Below are 14,118 nucleotides of genomic sequence, written 5' to 3'. Positions count from 1 at the left end.
TTTTTTCTCCCTCACTGGTACCTATTATTATTTTTCTTTCTGATAAGCTGTACTCCCAGGAAGTCTTTCCAGGTGGCCTAGATGGTAAAGAATCTGCCTGCCAATGCAGGAGACACAGGAGATGCTGGTTTGATCCCTGGGTTGGGAAGATGCCCTGGAGGAGGAAATAGCAACCCAGTCCAGTATTCTTGTCTGGAAAATTCCATGGACAGAGGAGCCTGGCTGGCTGCAGTCTGTGGGATCACAGAGAGTTGGACACAACTGAATGACTGAGCACACACATACTTCTGGTACTGTTTCTCAAACTTTAGGCCCTGTTACAACCCTCAGAGGTTCAGATTCAGTATGTCTGGTGGGGAGACCATGTACCAGTGGGTTTTGACAACACCTGGGTGACTCTGATGCACATGGCTTGCACACAGGCTTCTTGATACACTGTGCTCAGAGGATTTCCTAGTCCTCATAGTACTCGACTAATGGCAGCAATGGATAATCCAACACTCCTCCTAAGAGTTTCTCTTCAATTCTCCTTGCGCCTCACTGGATGCACCTTATCTGCCTTCTTTGCTGGTTCCTCCTCCTGGGACTGACCTCTACACTTGGGTCCACTCCTCTGACATTTCTTTGTGCCACTGTTCAGGTCTTGTGGCTATTAACAGCATCCTCCAAGAGTATCCCAGACAGTGTTCAACCATTGACTCCCCACGGAAAATAGCCCCGATTTATAATGTTAGCCAATTTCCATGGTGTAAATTCTCCCATCACCAACCCTTTCAAGCTGCCCACTGTGGTCACTGAAAGTGGCCACACATTGGGAAGAGATGCCATAGTCAGCTCTTCGGGGCCTGAGATAAGCCAGTCCTATCAACCCCAGATCATCGTCCACATTTACATCTCCAGTGCAGACTCTTGCCTAAACACCAAACGTGTTTCTAACGTCCTCCATTTGCATTTGCAGTCATCCTCTCAAGTTTAACACATCCAAACAGAACCCCTCATCTTCCCATCCCTGCTGTCATCACCACCCAGCTTGTCTTTCAGCGTTTCCTATCTTAATGTCAACTCCACTCTCTGGGCGCTCAGAACTCCTTCTTGACTCCTCTTTCTCTGTCATCCAATCCATCAGTCAATCCTGTCAACCCTACATTCTGGCTAAATCCAAATTCATTCATTTCTCACCACCTCCAGAGTCAGCATCTCTCATCAAGATTCTTACACTCATGACCCAATGAGTCACCCACTTCCTTGCCCAGTTCTCTCTTGGCCTACTAGCAGCAGGGGCTCCTTTAAAAACGTGTCAGCTGAGGTCATTCTTCTGTCCCCAAACCACTGGTCTCCTTCTGTCCTGCTTAGAGTAAAACCCCAAAGTCCTTTTTGTGGCTGGTGCAGCCCTCTGTCATCAGGGTTCCAAACACTTCCCTGGCTGCTGCTCCCAACCACTTAACCCCACCCCTACTATGTCCCAGCTATCACCCCTTACTCTGGCCAACCCTGGGTGCCCCGCTTTATGCCTCAAATCCTTCGAGTGTATCAGCCTGCATCACAACTGTGTATTGCAGAGTCCTCTGCCCAGATGTTGTGTGCCCGTCTCTTACTTCTCCATGCCTGTCCTCCAAAACCACATTAACAGAGATCTACATCTACAAGATGCAGCACACTCCGCACCTCTTCTCCTACTATTTATTTCCCTAGAGGCATTATCACCAATTATGGTCATCCCTGTGTGTCTGTGAGGGATTAGTCCCAAGGCTCCCTGTGCTGTGCTGTGCTTAGTCACTCAGTCATGTCTGACTCTTTGCAACTCCATGGACTGTAGCCCACCAGGCTCCTCTGTCCATGGGGATTCTCCAGGCAAGGATAACTGGAGTGGGTGGCTATGCCCTCTTCCAGGGGGTCTTCCCAACTCAGGGATCAAACCCAGGTCTCCCACACTGCAGTGGATTCTTTACCATCTGACCCACCAGGAAAGCCCCCTCTGGTCTCAGAGAAGCCCATGAATACTGGAGTGGGTAGCCTATCCCTTCTCCAGGGGATCTTCCCAACCCAGAAATTGAACCAGGGTCTCCTGTATTGCAGGTGGATTCTTTACCAGGGAAGCCCTCCAAGACCCCCTACATATATTCAAATCCATGAATGCTCAAGCCCCTTGTATAGAATGGCATATTATACTCAGCCTTCTCTAAATGCAGGTTCCACATCAGCAGACAAAGAGGGCCCACCACAACATGAAAGCAGAGGCTTTTCTACATCCCCTGCGCCTACAACACTGCCTGGCATGTAGTAGGTATTAAAAATTTTTTGTAGAATTAAAAAATTGAATGTTGGGCCCTAGACATTAGAGTCCTTGGGATATTTATAGTCTAAGACTGGTTTTGTTTGATTGAACTTGAACCACGTTTTCCAGAAATTATTAATATACTTCTAAAAGCCTTATTGGTTTTTCCTGATTAATGTTCCAATTGAGAAATTGGAAGGACCATTGGGGATGCAATGTATCCATGTGGAAATGTGACTCTAGGCATGTTTGAGAAAGGTCAGCAGGCAGTAGAGGAAAATGATCAGGGGCATATTTATGGACTATTACTGATTCTGACTGGTAAAGAATAGGGTTGCCCATGCACTCAGAAGGGTTAATTGTGTAGTAGGGTTTCAGGAAGTTTTTCTTTTTTCCACTTTTTTAAAGATTCTTTTCCCATACACCTGATTATAGAGTATTGAGTAGAACAAGATTTTCATAAATAAGTTCTCTACTAATACAATTAACATTCTAAATTGAGTCACTTTGTTAGAACTGACAATGACATAGATATTGACATGTATAAGGAAGGCAAGCACTTTGCAACCTCATCTTTTGGTTGACAATTCTGTTTGAGTTTTTGATCATGAAAACATTCTTTTTATTTATCTACTCATTCAATAAATATGTATTCATTCTATAAATATGCTATATATGTGCCAGGTACTGCTCTAGGCTCTGAGACTTAGTAGAAGAATTGACCACATCCTTTGAAGCAATCAGTTATTGAGTGTCCATGAAAGGAAGAGAAAAAAAGAATGAAAATCCACAGATGTGGTTCATCCACTCCCAGATTAGAAACCATAGACCCATGGCAGAGTCTTCTGCTCTATTGTTCCCTACACATAGATGCTATTGTTCTCAGAGGTGCATTGATAAATCAGTACAAATAACAGTGGATTGTTTTCAACTATGCACTCAAAAAAACCTCTTATATTACACAGGTGGATAGTGTTCACTCTGCTAGAGCAATTTATAAGAGATCTGCTTTCAGAATACCTACAGAGAGTGTCCTGAGAATAGAGGACTGGTTTTAGGAACATGGCTGCAAGATGGTGGGTTGAAATATACCCAGAAGGGACTCTGTCTCTGCTGCAATGGAGAGCAACTTTGCTGGAGTAACTGGATTTGGGTGTTTCAGATCCCAACTTATCTAAAAGGAAGTCCTACATGGTACTAGCCTCTCTGACTTCAGAAGGCTGTGTTCAGTTCTCCAGAAAGTGATCTCAAAGTGTTGGGCACTTCATAAGCTGTCCTAGGAATATGGACTCAACTTTCAAAGAGATTAATTTTTCTCTCCTATTGAGAATGACACTCTTGACTAAAAATCCAAAACAATTGACTCATTTATTTCCTTTTTATGTGAAGACACAAGAAAGCACTGGAACTAGCTAATTTCTTCAAGCTAGCATCTTGTCCAGACAATCTGTCTTGGCAATAATCTCACCATGGGGCAGCGGTTCTCAATGTGGCCATGCAGTAGAGTCACTGGGGGCTTAACTATGATGGTGCTTGAGTCCCTTCTCCAGAGATGCTGATATTTGTTGATTTGGGGGTACAGCTTGGTTGCTGGGATTTTTAAAGCTTCTCAGGTGCTTCCACAGTGAAGCCAAGGTTGAGAAGCACTGCTTTAGGATGAGTGATGGCATTTGACCCAAAACGTTAACAAGAGTCCTAAGAAGAAATCAGGACCTGGGGACAAGTAGTCTAAAGAGGAAAATCATTGCCTGGTTTCATGCTGAGCTTGAAAGCCAAAGTTTGGTGCAGGATGGTGAGGGTCTTGTGGGTCCTGGCCATTTGAATGTTAAATGACCACCAGCCCCATTTTTGCTGGTGGAAAATGTGCCCATGCTTCTCTGTTTCACCTTTCCTCCAGCCTGAGGAATGAGAACCCTGTTGTGGTACCCAGTAGAGGGACAGTCTTTCCACTACCCCATCTCGTTCTGGTCAAGATGAGAAGCCATTGATTTAAACTTGACATGAGCTGCTGTGAGAAATAAAATAAAAGTTGGTGCACCAAATCTGGGTCAGTTGAAATTCCATGGAACTGACCCACGTGTACAACATGGCCTTCAATACAGCCTGTGAACCCAAGAATACAAAACCCAAGCCTGTGAAACCCTGATACAATTCATGTTCTTCCTCCTCCAGATATGTGTGTATTTATAGAAGGAACAAAACCTATGCAGGATGAGGGGGCTGGATAATAATATGTGTGAATACACTGATCTGTCTGAACCATTTCTTGGCTGTCTGCTTTCGATGGTAATAAATATCCACTAAAAGCCGTCTGCTGTATGTGTTTTTGGTAAAGTCTTGCACTTCCCTGCATGAATACATTCAGAATGTAAGCACCACACACTCCACGACAGAGATTCTGTTGTACTCTGAAATGCCTAAGTTATGCAGCTTAGCAGCTGTGATAATGTAATGGTTTGCAAAATAATAGACGGGCCACACGTCAACCTGGAATAACACGTCAAGTAATGAATAATGTGGGTGCAAAAAGGTTTAATTTATACTGTGTTAAAGATACTGCTCCAAAAATACCACACCATTTCAGACTTTCCAGGACAAAAAAAAAATCCTCTTTTACTTGGATATTTAAATAATTGCAGTAAAAGAAAATGCTTTCTTATTTATTTATTTTTTTAATAAAGATATCCAATTTCTATTACTCTGTGAAGAGACAGATACTGAATCTGATCAATTATTCAGATACACACGTTCCCCTGCAAGACACATGCTTTGGTCTTAGATTTCAGAATGAATAGGAGAAAAGCATTTGTATCCTCAGTCTGCATTAACATATAAGCATGGACACATTTTCCACCAGCAAAAATGGGGCTGGTGGCCATATAACACGAGATGTGTGGCTCTTCCTGTTTATGGCTTCATTCTGATCCTCTTCCCCAATTTTCTCCCTGAGGGAAGCTTCTGGCATCTTTCAGATTTCATTCATTCTCTCAGCTAGTGAATGTTTATCACTCTCCTGTTAGGAACCAGGGGCCAAGTTGTGCCTCCCGTCTCCAGGAGCATGTCATCATGTGGAGAATGAACATGAGGGAAACCGGCTGACAAGAGGCAGAGTCAATGCAGTGTCATTTGTGTTATTATAAAGGACATACCACCACTCCAGTGTTCTTGGGCTTCCCTGATGGCTCAGCTGGTAAAGAATCCACCTGCAGTGTGCGAGACCTGGGTTCCATCCCTGGGTTGGGAAGATCCCCTGGAGGAGGTCAACCCACTCCCGTATTCTTGCCTGGAGAATTCCATTGACTGTATAGTCCACGGGGTCGCAAAGTGCCAGACACGGCTGAGTGACTTTCTCTTTGACTTTCAAAGGACATTCAGGGGTTTCCTAGATGGCGCTAGTGGTGACAGAAAAAAAGACCCTTCCTGCTAATGCAGGAGATGCAAGAGACACAGGTTCCATTCCTGGGTTGGGAAGATCCCCTGGAGGAGGGCATGGAAATCTGCTCCAATATTCTTGCCTGGAGAAGCCCATGGACAGAGGAGCCTGGTAGGCTACAGTCCATGGGCCACAAAGAGTCTGACATGACAGAAGCGCCTTAGCACACACACTCAAGGGACATTTGGAGAGCTTAGAGAGCCTGAAGGAAGGAAAAACAGTTATTTATACTTGGGGAAGGGATAGGGTACCTGGAAAGGCATCCCACAGCATGTTATCTTTAGGCTGAAGGGTGTGAATAGGGAGTTGAGTAGGTGGAAGGAGAAGGCAGTGTGTATCAAGCCTACAAAAGCACATGCAAAGGCCGTGTAGCAAGGGAGAGCGTGGTAGTCGGAGGAACCACAGATATGTTCAGTGTGGCTGGAGTGTGCAGTATCCAGAGTAAAGGGTGGGGGGAAACCAAGCTGGAGAGGGTCTCGATTATGAAGGGCCTAGTAATGATCTTTAGGCATCTGTACTTATCCTGAGGCAAGGATTTTAAGTACACAAGTGGAAGATGGCAGGGGCCTGAACTAAGAAATTGGGAGGCATTAGATGTGAGAGAGATTCTGGAGCTAGAACCGGCAGCATATGGTGAGTGATTAGATGGGGGACCGGAAAGGGAAGATACCTGGATTCCTGTGTGGGTGTTCAGCTGGCTGGTGGGGTTGGAGGAAGAGGAACAGAATTGTGGATGAGATGATGAGTTCCACTTCGAACACGTTGAATGTCAGGGGTTGAGACACTCAAGAGAAGAGAGATGTCCAGTCCACCCTAGGACACGTGGGTCAGGCTGATAGGATAAATCAGCAGGGAGATGGGCATCCTTAATAAATGCACACAGTAGACTTCCCTGGTGGTCCAGTGGCTAAGACTCTGCACTCCTAATGCAAGAGGCCTGGATTCAACCCCTGCTCAGGCAACTGGATCCCACATGCCTCAACTAAAAGATAGCTCAGGCCACAGTGAAGATCGAAGATCGCATGCCACAACTAAGACCCAGAGCAGCTAAACAAATAAATATTTTAAAGAAATACACACATTAAAGCAATGCAGGCCAGATATAGCTTGGCCCACCCTTAGGATTTGGACTTACAAAGGTAATCTCCATCATGAAACCATTTCCTCATATTACAGAGTCATTGAAGTTTAATAAAAAATGTTCCTCCCATCACCGAAGTAAACTCCTCCCCCCACTTAAAGGCCCACACTTGCTCTTTACTTAACTCATTTATACATTATGTTCTTACATTTATTAGGATTTTCCATGAAGTTCAGTTTTACCTTTCCAGCTGTAGAAGCAAAAGGCCCTACAGAAGTCATCCAGGCTTGAATACGTTGACTCAGTTGGCACTGGTGTGCAATGAATTTGAAACACTCTGGTTTTCATGTTTACATAAAATTGGGAGTCCAAGGAAAATTATCACCAGGAAATACTTCTGTATTGGCTTTATCAAGTGAATGACCCTTAAAGAACCTCTCCAGGTAACAGTAAGTGTGACTAACGAGTGTGTATAAAAGGCTATTGGTTGTTAAAAATACAAGACAAGTGTTCCTCTACTCAAAGGTAAACTTCAAAAGTATGCCTATTGAATGTAAGTTGGTATAGCCACTATGGAAAACAGTATGAAGGTTTCTCAAAAAGCTGAAAATAGAGTTGCTATATGATCCAGCAATCCCAATCCTGGGCATACATCTGGAGAAAACTCTAATTTGAACAGATACATGCACCCTTATGAATGGTAAAGAAGATACTGTGTGTGTGTGTGTGTGTGTGTATGCAATGGAATACTACACAGCCATGAAAGAATGAAACAATGCCATTTGTAGCTACATGGATGGATCCAGAGGTTCTACTAAGTGAAGAAGTCAAAGAGAAAGACAAATGCCATATGTTATCACTTATATGTGGAATTTAAAATAAGACACAAATGAACTTATCTACAAAACAGACTCACAGACAGAAGGGTAGACTTGCGGTTGTCAAGGGGATGTGGTGGGAAGGGATGGATTGGGAGTTTGGGATTAGTAGATGTGAACTATTACATCTAGAATGGATGGACAACAAGGCCCTGCTATACAGCACAGGGAACTATATTCAAAACACTGGGATAAACCACAATGGAAAAGAATCACTTTGTTGCACAGCAGAAATTAACACAGCACTGTAAGTCAACTCTAATTCAATAAAATAAAAATATGCCCATCATTAATGGTTGCCTCCTTTCTACATGCCAGGTATCATGGTAGGGTCTTACATACATCACCTCTAATCCTTAACAGCCATCTTTGAAAGTAGATAGTGCAGATGAATAAACCAGGCTGAGACAGCCTGAGTCACTGCCAAAGTGACACAGTTAGTGGAGAGTGAGGCTCTTCTTTCTTGGGACAGTGTGCCTTGCTTCCTTCTGCACCTGAATCATCTTCATTTCTAGTTTCCAGTGTGTGCGTGTTAGTCACTAAGCCATGTCCGACTCTTTGTGACCCTATGAGCTGTAGCCCACCAGGCTCCTCTCTCCATAGAATTCTCTAGGCAAGAATACTGGAGTGGATAGCCATTCCTTGCTCCAGGGGATCTTCCTGACCCAGAGATTGAACCCGGGTCTGCTACATTGCAGATGGATTCTTTACCATCTGAGCCACCAGGGAGAAGGGAATGGCTACCCATTCCTGTATTCTTGCCTGGAGAATTCCATGGGCAGAAGAGCCTGGTGGGCTACAGTTCGTGGGGTTGCAAAGAGTTGGACACTATTGAGTAACTAGAGCTTCCACTTTGGGCTTCCCAGGTGGTGCTAGTGGGAAAGAACTTGCCTGCAAATGCAGGAGACTTACGAGATGCGGGTTCACTCCCCGGGACAGGAAGATCCCCTGGAGGAGGGCATGGCAACCCACTCCAGTATTCTTGCCTGGGAAATCCCATGGACAGAGGAGCCAAGTGGGCTACAGTCCATAGGGTTGCAAAGAGTCAGACACGACTGAAGTGACTTAGCACACACACATCTCCATTAGTTAACTGTAGCTGGATTGTATGACTATTGTATGCTTTATAACTGTTTCGTTTATATAAACCCCAGATCCCTAATCTCTGCTATATGACCAAACACAGGCATTTTAGATATCTTTTTCCACTCTGCATAGCATGGTGATGGGCTGATGGCAGTCTGTGAAAACATGAACAAGAACCAGGCTTGGTCTCCCAGTCTGAGTGTTTTTGTAATTCAGGATTTGATGGCTGTCAAAGTAGCAGAGTTAGAAATGTGCATTCCTGTTTTTTCACCTCAACTTCTAGCAGTTGGAAAACAGAAGCCCCTGTTCTTAATCCTGAACAACGCATGGCTGTCAGTGTACGAGGTCATGGGTTCTCTTTGGTTGCCAGAATCTCTGTCTTTGGTAAGTTTCCTTTTCTGTGAAGTACTAAGGACGAGCTGGGTACAGCCCATCTCTCAGGGCCAGGTTGCAATGTCAAAGCTCTTTCAGGGAGCAAAGGTGATGAAATATGGACTCGATGGCAGGGATGTAATATATCAGGTCCCTGATTGAAGTCCTGCTCTGTCCTTGACTGTATGTCTTCAGAGGGAAGATTAAACCTCTGCATGTCTTGGTTTCCCTGTTCATACAGGGCAAGGGCAATAAATAAGCCCAATTCTCTGTGCCTCCCTACAAAGTGCACTGGGCAAAGGTGTTGTAGAAATGCAAGGTTTTATCGCCATTAAATGTCATGAGGCCATGGAAATCACTGATGTCTGGCACCATGTAAACTGCTGATGTAACCAAGAAAGCTGTCACTTCTTGAATTCAGGGAGTCCCAGGAAAAGAGCACTGGTTCTCAGTGTTTGCCCTGAAAGTAGATGCCACCTCTAGCCTTTCCTGCCCCCTTTTTATATAAATATATGATGCTGATTCTGAAAGTTGTCATAAAACCAACAATGGCATAAACTATCCAATTGAAATCGACATGACATCATACGTTCCAGTTAGGCTCCCCCTCCCCCATGGTGGAGGGTGAGTATGGAGCCTCATAGGAACATAAAGGGGCTCCTCTTGTGAGTGATGGGATCTCGGACCCCTCCACTTCACAGCTGGCCATGGAGATTAATAGGACATTTGATGCTCCACTGATGGACATGCTTCTCTTAAGGGCCCAGAAGCTTTCAGATTAGACTCCTGAGACCCTGGCGACACTGATGTGTCCAAAGGCAGGACATAGGTCTGTGTCTGGAATGTCAGTGTACACCAACACATGCAATAGACAAGCTTCATATGTGACACCGTGTTCATATATTGTCAGCTTTTCTTAAACAAATAACAGAAACGGTGCCTGCATACATCTGGACTTATGAAACATACGTGATTCATTACACCTCCATCTGGAGATTCTTATGGTTAAATAGGTTACTGAGGATTTTGTGTGTGTATGTGCAGGATAATTCTCACGTTAGTTTTGTCATGTGGTACAGCTCTGGTGTGGGCAACTCGCATTTGCATGTGAGTTTTCATGAACAGAACACATTATATAAACTTAATTATGATACAGGTCAAAAAATTTTCACTGGAACCCAAAATCACGTTCAAGATAAGCTACATTTGTAAACATAACAGTTAATTTGTAAATTTTGCTATAACATTTGATCCTATAATCTAAAGCTCTTGGTATAAAAGAGAGCACATATTAGACACTGAATACATTTAAGTTGATGACCCTCATATGCAGCCCAAGAAATATGTCTCAGAAGAAAGACCTACACACAGTAAGAAAAGGAAGTGAAGTTTTTTCATTGTTACTCAAATGGCAGAAAAAAATGTAACTCGTAGAAAGTCAGGAAATCAACTCCCTCTGGAAGTCTAGATTGCCCCTCCTACTTTTAAAACTTAAATCATGTTTTCCTTAAATTTAAAAATTACTGAGTAGTCAGTATACAAACCAGAAAAAGTCACTTGAATTAGATGCTGCTCCCCTTTATAAGATGCAGCAGGTTCGCTGATCTATCATGAGAGCAGTTTGTGATCCTCTTTGCCTTATTAATTTAAGATTACACCTTAACCTAAAACATCTAAGTAGACATCCACAGCTCACGGAGGGGCCTGCCATGATGCAAACAGATTTTGGGTGTTTCTGAGACCCCCCCATGTGTGGATACAGGCACTTCCCCCACATGCATGAGCCCCCCACATCCCAAATATGACCAGATTTGCATTAACGACAGTCATTCCCCCAAACTGTATTAGTCACTCCAGAGAAGGACAAATCCCTGTTATTGTTTTACAGCATCTTCTCTGCCAGGCACTACCGTAAAGTAAGCATGTTTTCAGAAAATTAACAGAGCCACCATCCATAATGTTAAAAAAAAACAAACAAAACTGAATGATAGCAAGGTATTTGAAACAACAACGAAACAACAGAGGGGATTGTAATCAACCAAGTGCATCATTTAAACCCTCCAAGCATCACAGCTCCTTCTGTCTTTATCACCTCCTTTGAAGACACTGTCACCCAGAAAAGGACAGGGAATTTGCAGCCCTGCTGCACTAATGGATCTGTTTCACCAGAGAGGAAAGCAGATTTTACAGCCCAAAGCTCTTCTCAGCAAGCACCCGCATCTTCCATCCTCTTTCCAGAGGGCAATCCCTACCCCAATCTTTCATCTTTCATCTCTAACAGCTCCCACCTCCATGCACAGCCGACCAGAATTTGCTTCAAATTTCTTATCATTATCTGTTAAGAATAAAATTGCATATACTATAGATTTCTCCAGTCCCAGGAATTTGAATTTTTTTTTAGGAAAACATGACTTCCAGAAGGGATGCTATGTACAATGAAAAGAAGCCTCTCCTTTTCTTCGGAGCAATTGCTCCGGTGAAAAGCAAACAGCCCGCCACGTTGCTTACCCTCTCCACACTGCGTCTTCTCAGAGATCCATACGGAATTTTCAGTAGGAGTCTCTGGGATCTATTTGGAGCCACTGCAGCTTGAACCACCATGGTGTAGAGCCGTGGGTGAGTGTGTCTGCGTGAGTGTGAGTGAGAGTGTGTGTGTGTGTATCTGTTTCCAGCAAAGGGAGAGACGGAGGCGTCCTCAAAACTAAGTTATGGTCTCCTGGAGGTTTCCCAAATATCAAATAACTGAAAGAGGGTTTTTTTTTTTTTTTTTTTTTTCTTTCGACCGTATGAGTCAAGATGTGGTGTGTCTGGAGGTGGGGGATGGGGAAGAAAAAAAATGAGCCCAAGTTCTGCAACTTCAGCGTGCCTCCCGCAGCTCAGCCCCACTCCCTCCTGCCTGCCCCTGCCTGTCGGTCCCTCGGTGAGGCTGCACGTCCCAGGAGTGGGCCAGTGAGTGACGCTTCTGGGGGGAGTGATCCTGAAATGTCAACTTTGCTTCCCGCGGCTCCAGACGGTAACCAGGTCAGTTGTCTAATGGAAACCCTATCAGACGTATTATTCACTCTGTCACGTGACTCCAAAGCCCCTCGGCCGTACAGTAGGTCACATGCTCACCTTAAAAAGACTATTTGGAATATCACCATCTGGTGCAGAGATTAATGTGCAATTCTGCATTCTGATTTCACTCTCTTCTGGACACAGGGAAAATATTTGAAGGGCAGTGGCATAGCACAGTGGGGACTTGAGGGGGAGTCCCTCTTTGTAGTCATAAATTATACGTATGACCCTGAGCGTCAGACGTGCATATTTTTTTCTTCCTGCTTTCCAACAGATAGAAAACAAATGTAGGCATACAGTTAATTATATATGTGAATGGCATCCACAAAGAGGAAGTCTGAGGGAAGAAAGGAGAAAATGTTTGTATCACATGGTTCAGATGAATCAAATCAAATACACCAGACAGACTCCCATTTGGCATCTCCTCATTTAAATGTTTGTGTTACAGAGCATTGATTTTTATGTGTGCCAATAAACATGAAGAAATTATGTTTGATTTTACAAGGCTCTGAAAAGGACTATCTACGCTCAGACTCACCCATCACATTTGTATATTCTTCTCTAATCAGATGGTGTAATTCTACATCAGACAAGCTTCTCTGACCGAGGGCACATATGCTCTAAAAATTTAAGTGTCCTGTAATATTTTGTTTCTGACATATTGTTCACTTATGAGACTGCCCTCATCTCTACTCCTCCCTAAACCTGCTTATTTCGATAGCAGACAAAATTACTCAACAGGAAAAACAAGTAAGGGGCTTCTAGGATTGGAGGTATTTTAGGGTTTTTTTCTTTTTAACTAATTTTTGCCTCCGCTGCTCTCTCTGTTGCGGCGTTTTATGAAAGGGATGCCATTTCCTTTGTAAAAATCCCAGGCTTTTGGGTGTTTGCCTAATATCACTCTTATGTTTTGGGAACCAACTTTTATTTATTCTCTACAGACCCGTTTATTGAAAACGATGGAAAAGAAAGTTCTGTTTATTCTAAGAATCTGATGGGAAGTGGGGGTGGGGTGCAGAGGGGAAAAAAGTGGAATTTTACACTGCTTGAAAATGAATCCGGAAAACACTCTTAGAAGGAGGGTGTTCCTGGGGGTGAGGGTGGGGGAATGGAGACGTGGGTCTGGTCACCCAACTCAGACACACATTAAGAGGCAGTTAAAGAAAGCATCAAGTTGATGTGGGAAATTCCAAATATACAACAATCGGGCTTTGTTCGTAATGGGTTCCATATGTGCAGTTGGAGAGTTAGTGAGAGGGTGAGAGGGAAGGGGTGGGGGTAGACGGGGTGGGGGGAGATGGAAAGTTCTCCAGCATGACCTACACAGAGTCTTTGGCGAGGTGGTTTAGGCTAACTCTTCTTCCTCTTTCTCATTTCCTTTCTGCACTGCCTGGTGGAAATGCATCTGGAATGCTACCCAGTAACCTGGCCAAATCAAGTCTCTCTTCCTTGTTGATTCCACAATGGTTTTGAACAAAGGAGAGGCACATTTTCAAAACCCTGATCTGGCCAGAGCCCTGGGATTTCTGTTTGCAAGTGCAGCTTGAGAGGGGGGCCATGGATCAGATCAACAGAGAAGTCACCGTCTCTTCCTGACCCAGGCCAGGGCAAAGCCCCTGGGAGCTGGATTTATTTATATTTGACTAAATGCAACTTCCTGTTTCCCAGGGGTATTAATGAAGGTTTCGATGCAGAGCTCAAGTCTTTGCAGCATAGTTCAGATCATAAGAGACACTTTGATGAACTAAGTGCAAATAAAACAAAAACATATGCCTTTGATTAAAGTTAAAATACATATAGAAGAGAATGTTAATGGAAACAAAAAAAAAAATAACCCTTGGCCAGACTCCCACACATTTGAGCCCCACACATTCTACCCCCCTCCCCTAGGGGTAGGGTGTGGGGCAGGATCATTTCTCATATCAGCACTGGCGCC

The 14,118-nt window shown here is 43.9% G+C and overlaps 1 protein-coding gene across 7 annotated transcripts in view; it reads right to left on the bottom strand.

Annotated features, from left to right (window-relative positions):
* Positions 1 to 14,118, bottom strand: part of FRMD4A (FERM domain containing 4A) — a 682,056-nt gene that overhangs the window by 359,971 nt on the left and 307,967 nt on the right. The window contains exon 1 of one of the 7 annotated variants that reach the window (XM_027559893.1): positions 11,634 to 11,868. The exons of 5 other annotated variants lie outside the window; for them this stretch is intronic. In XM_027559893.1, the coding sequence (XP_027415694.1) occupies positions 11,634 to 11,726 (93 nt within the window). In that variant the 5' untranslated portion in view covers positions 11,727 to 11,868. Of the gene's footprint in view, positions 1 to 11,633; positions 11,869 to 14,118 lie in introns of those variants that run through there. One more of the 7 variants, XM_027559891.1, reaches the window with a different exon arrangement.

This window comes from Bos indicus x Bos taurus, chromosome 13 (genome assembly GCF_003369695.1).
Source record: "Bos indicus x Bos taurus breed Angus x Brahman F1 hybrid chromosome 13, Bos_hybrid_MaternalHap_v2.0, whole genome shotgun sequence".
NCBI lineage: Eukaryota > Metazoa > Chordata > Mammalia > Artiodactyla > Bovidae > Bos > Bos indicus x Bos taurus.
The sequence above is the reverse complement of the archived record's forward strand: the minus strand, read 5'-3'. Positions and strand labels throughout refer to the sequence as shown.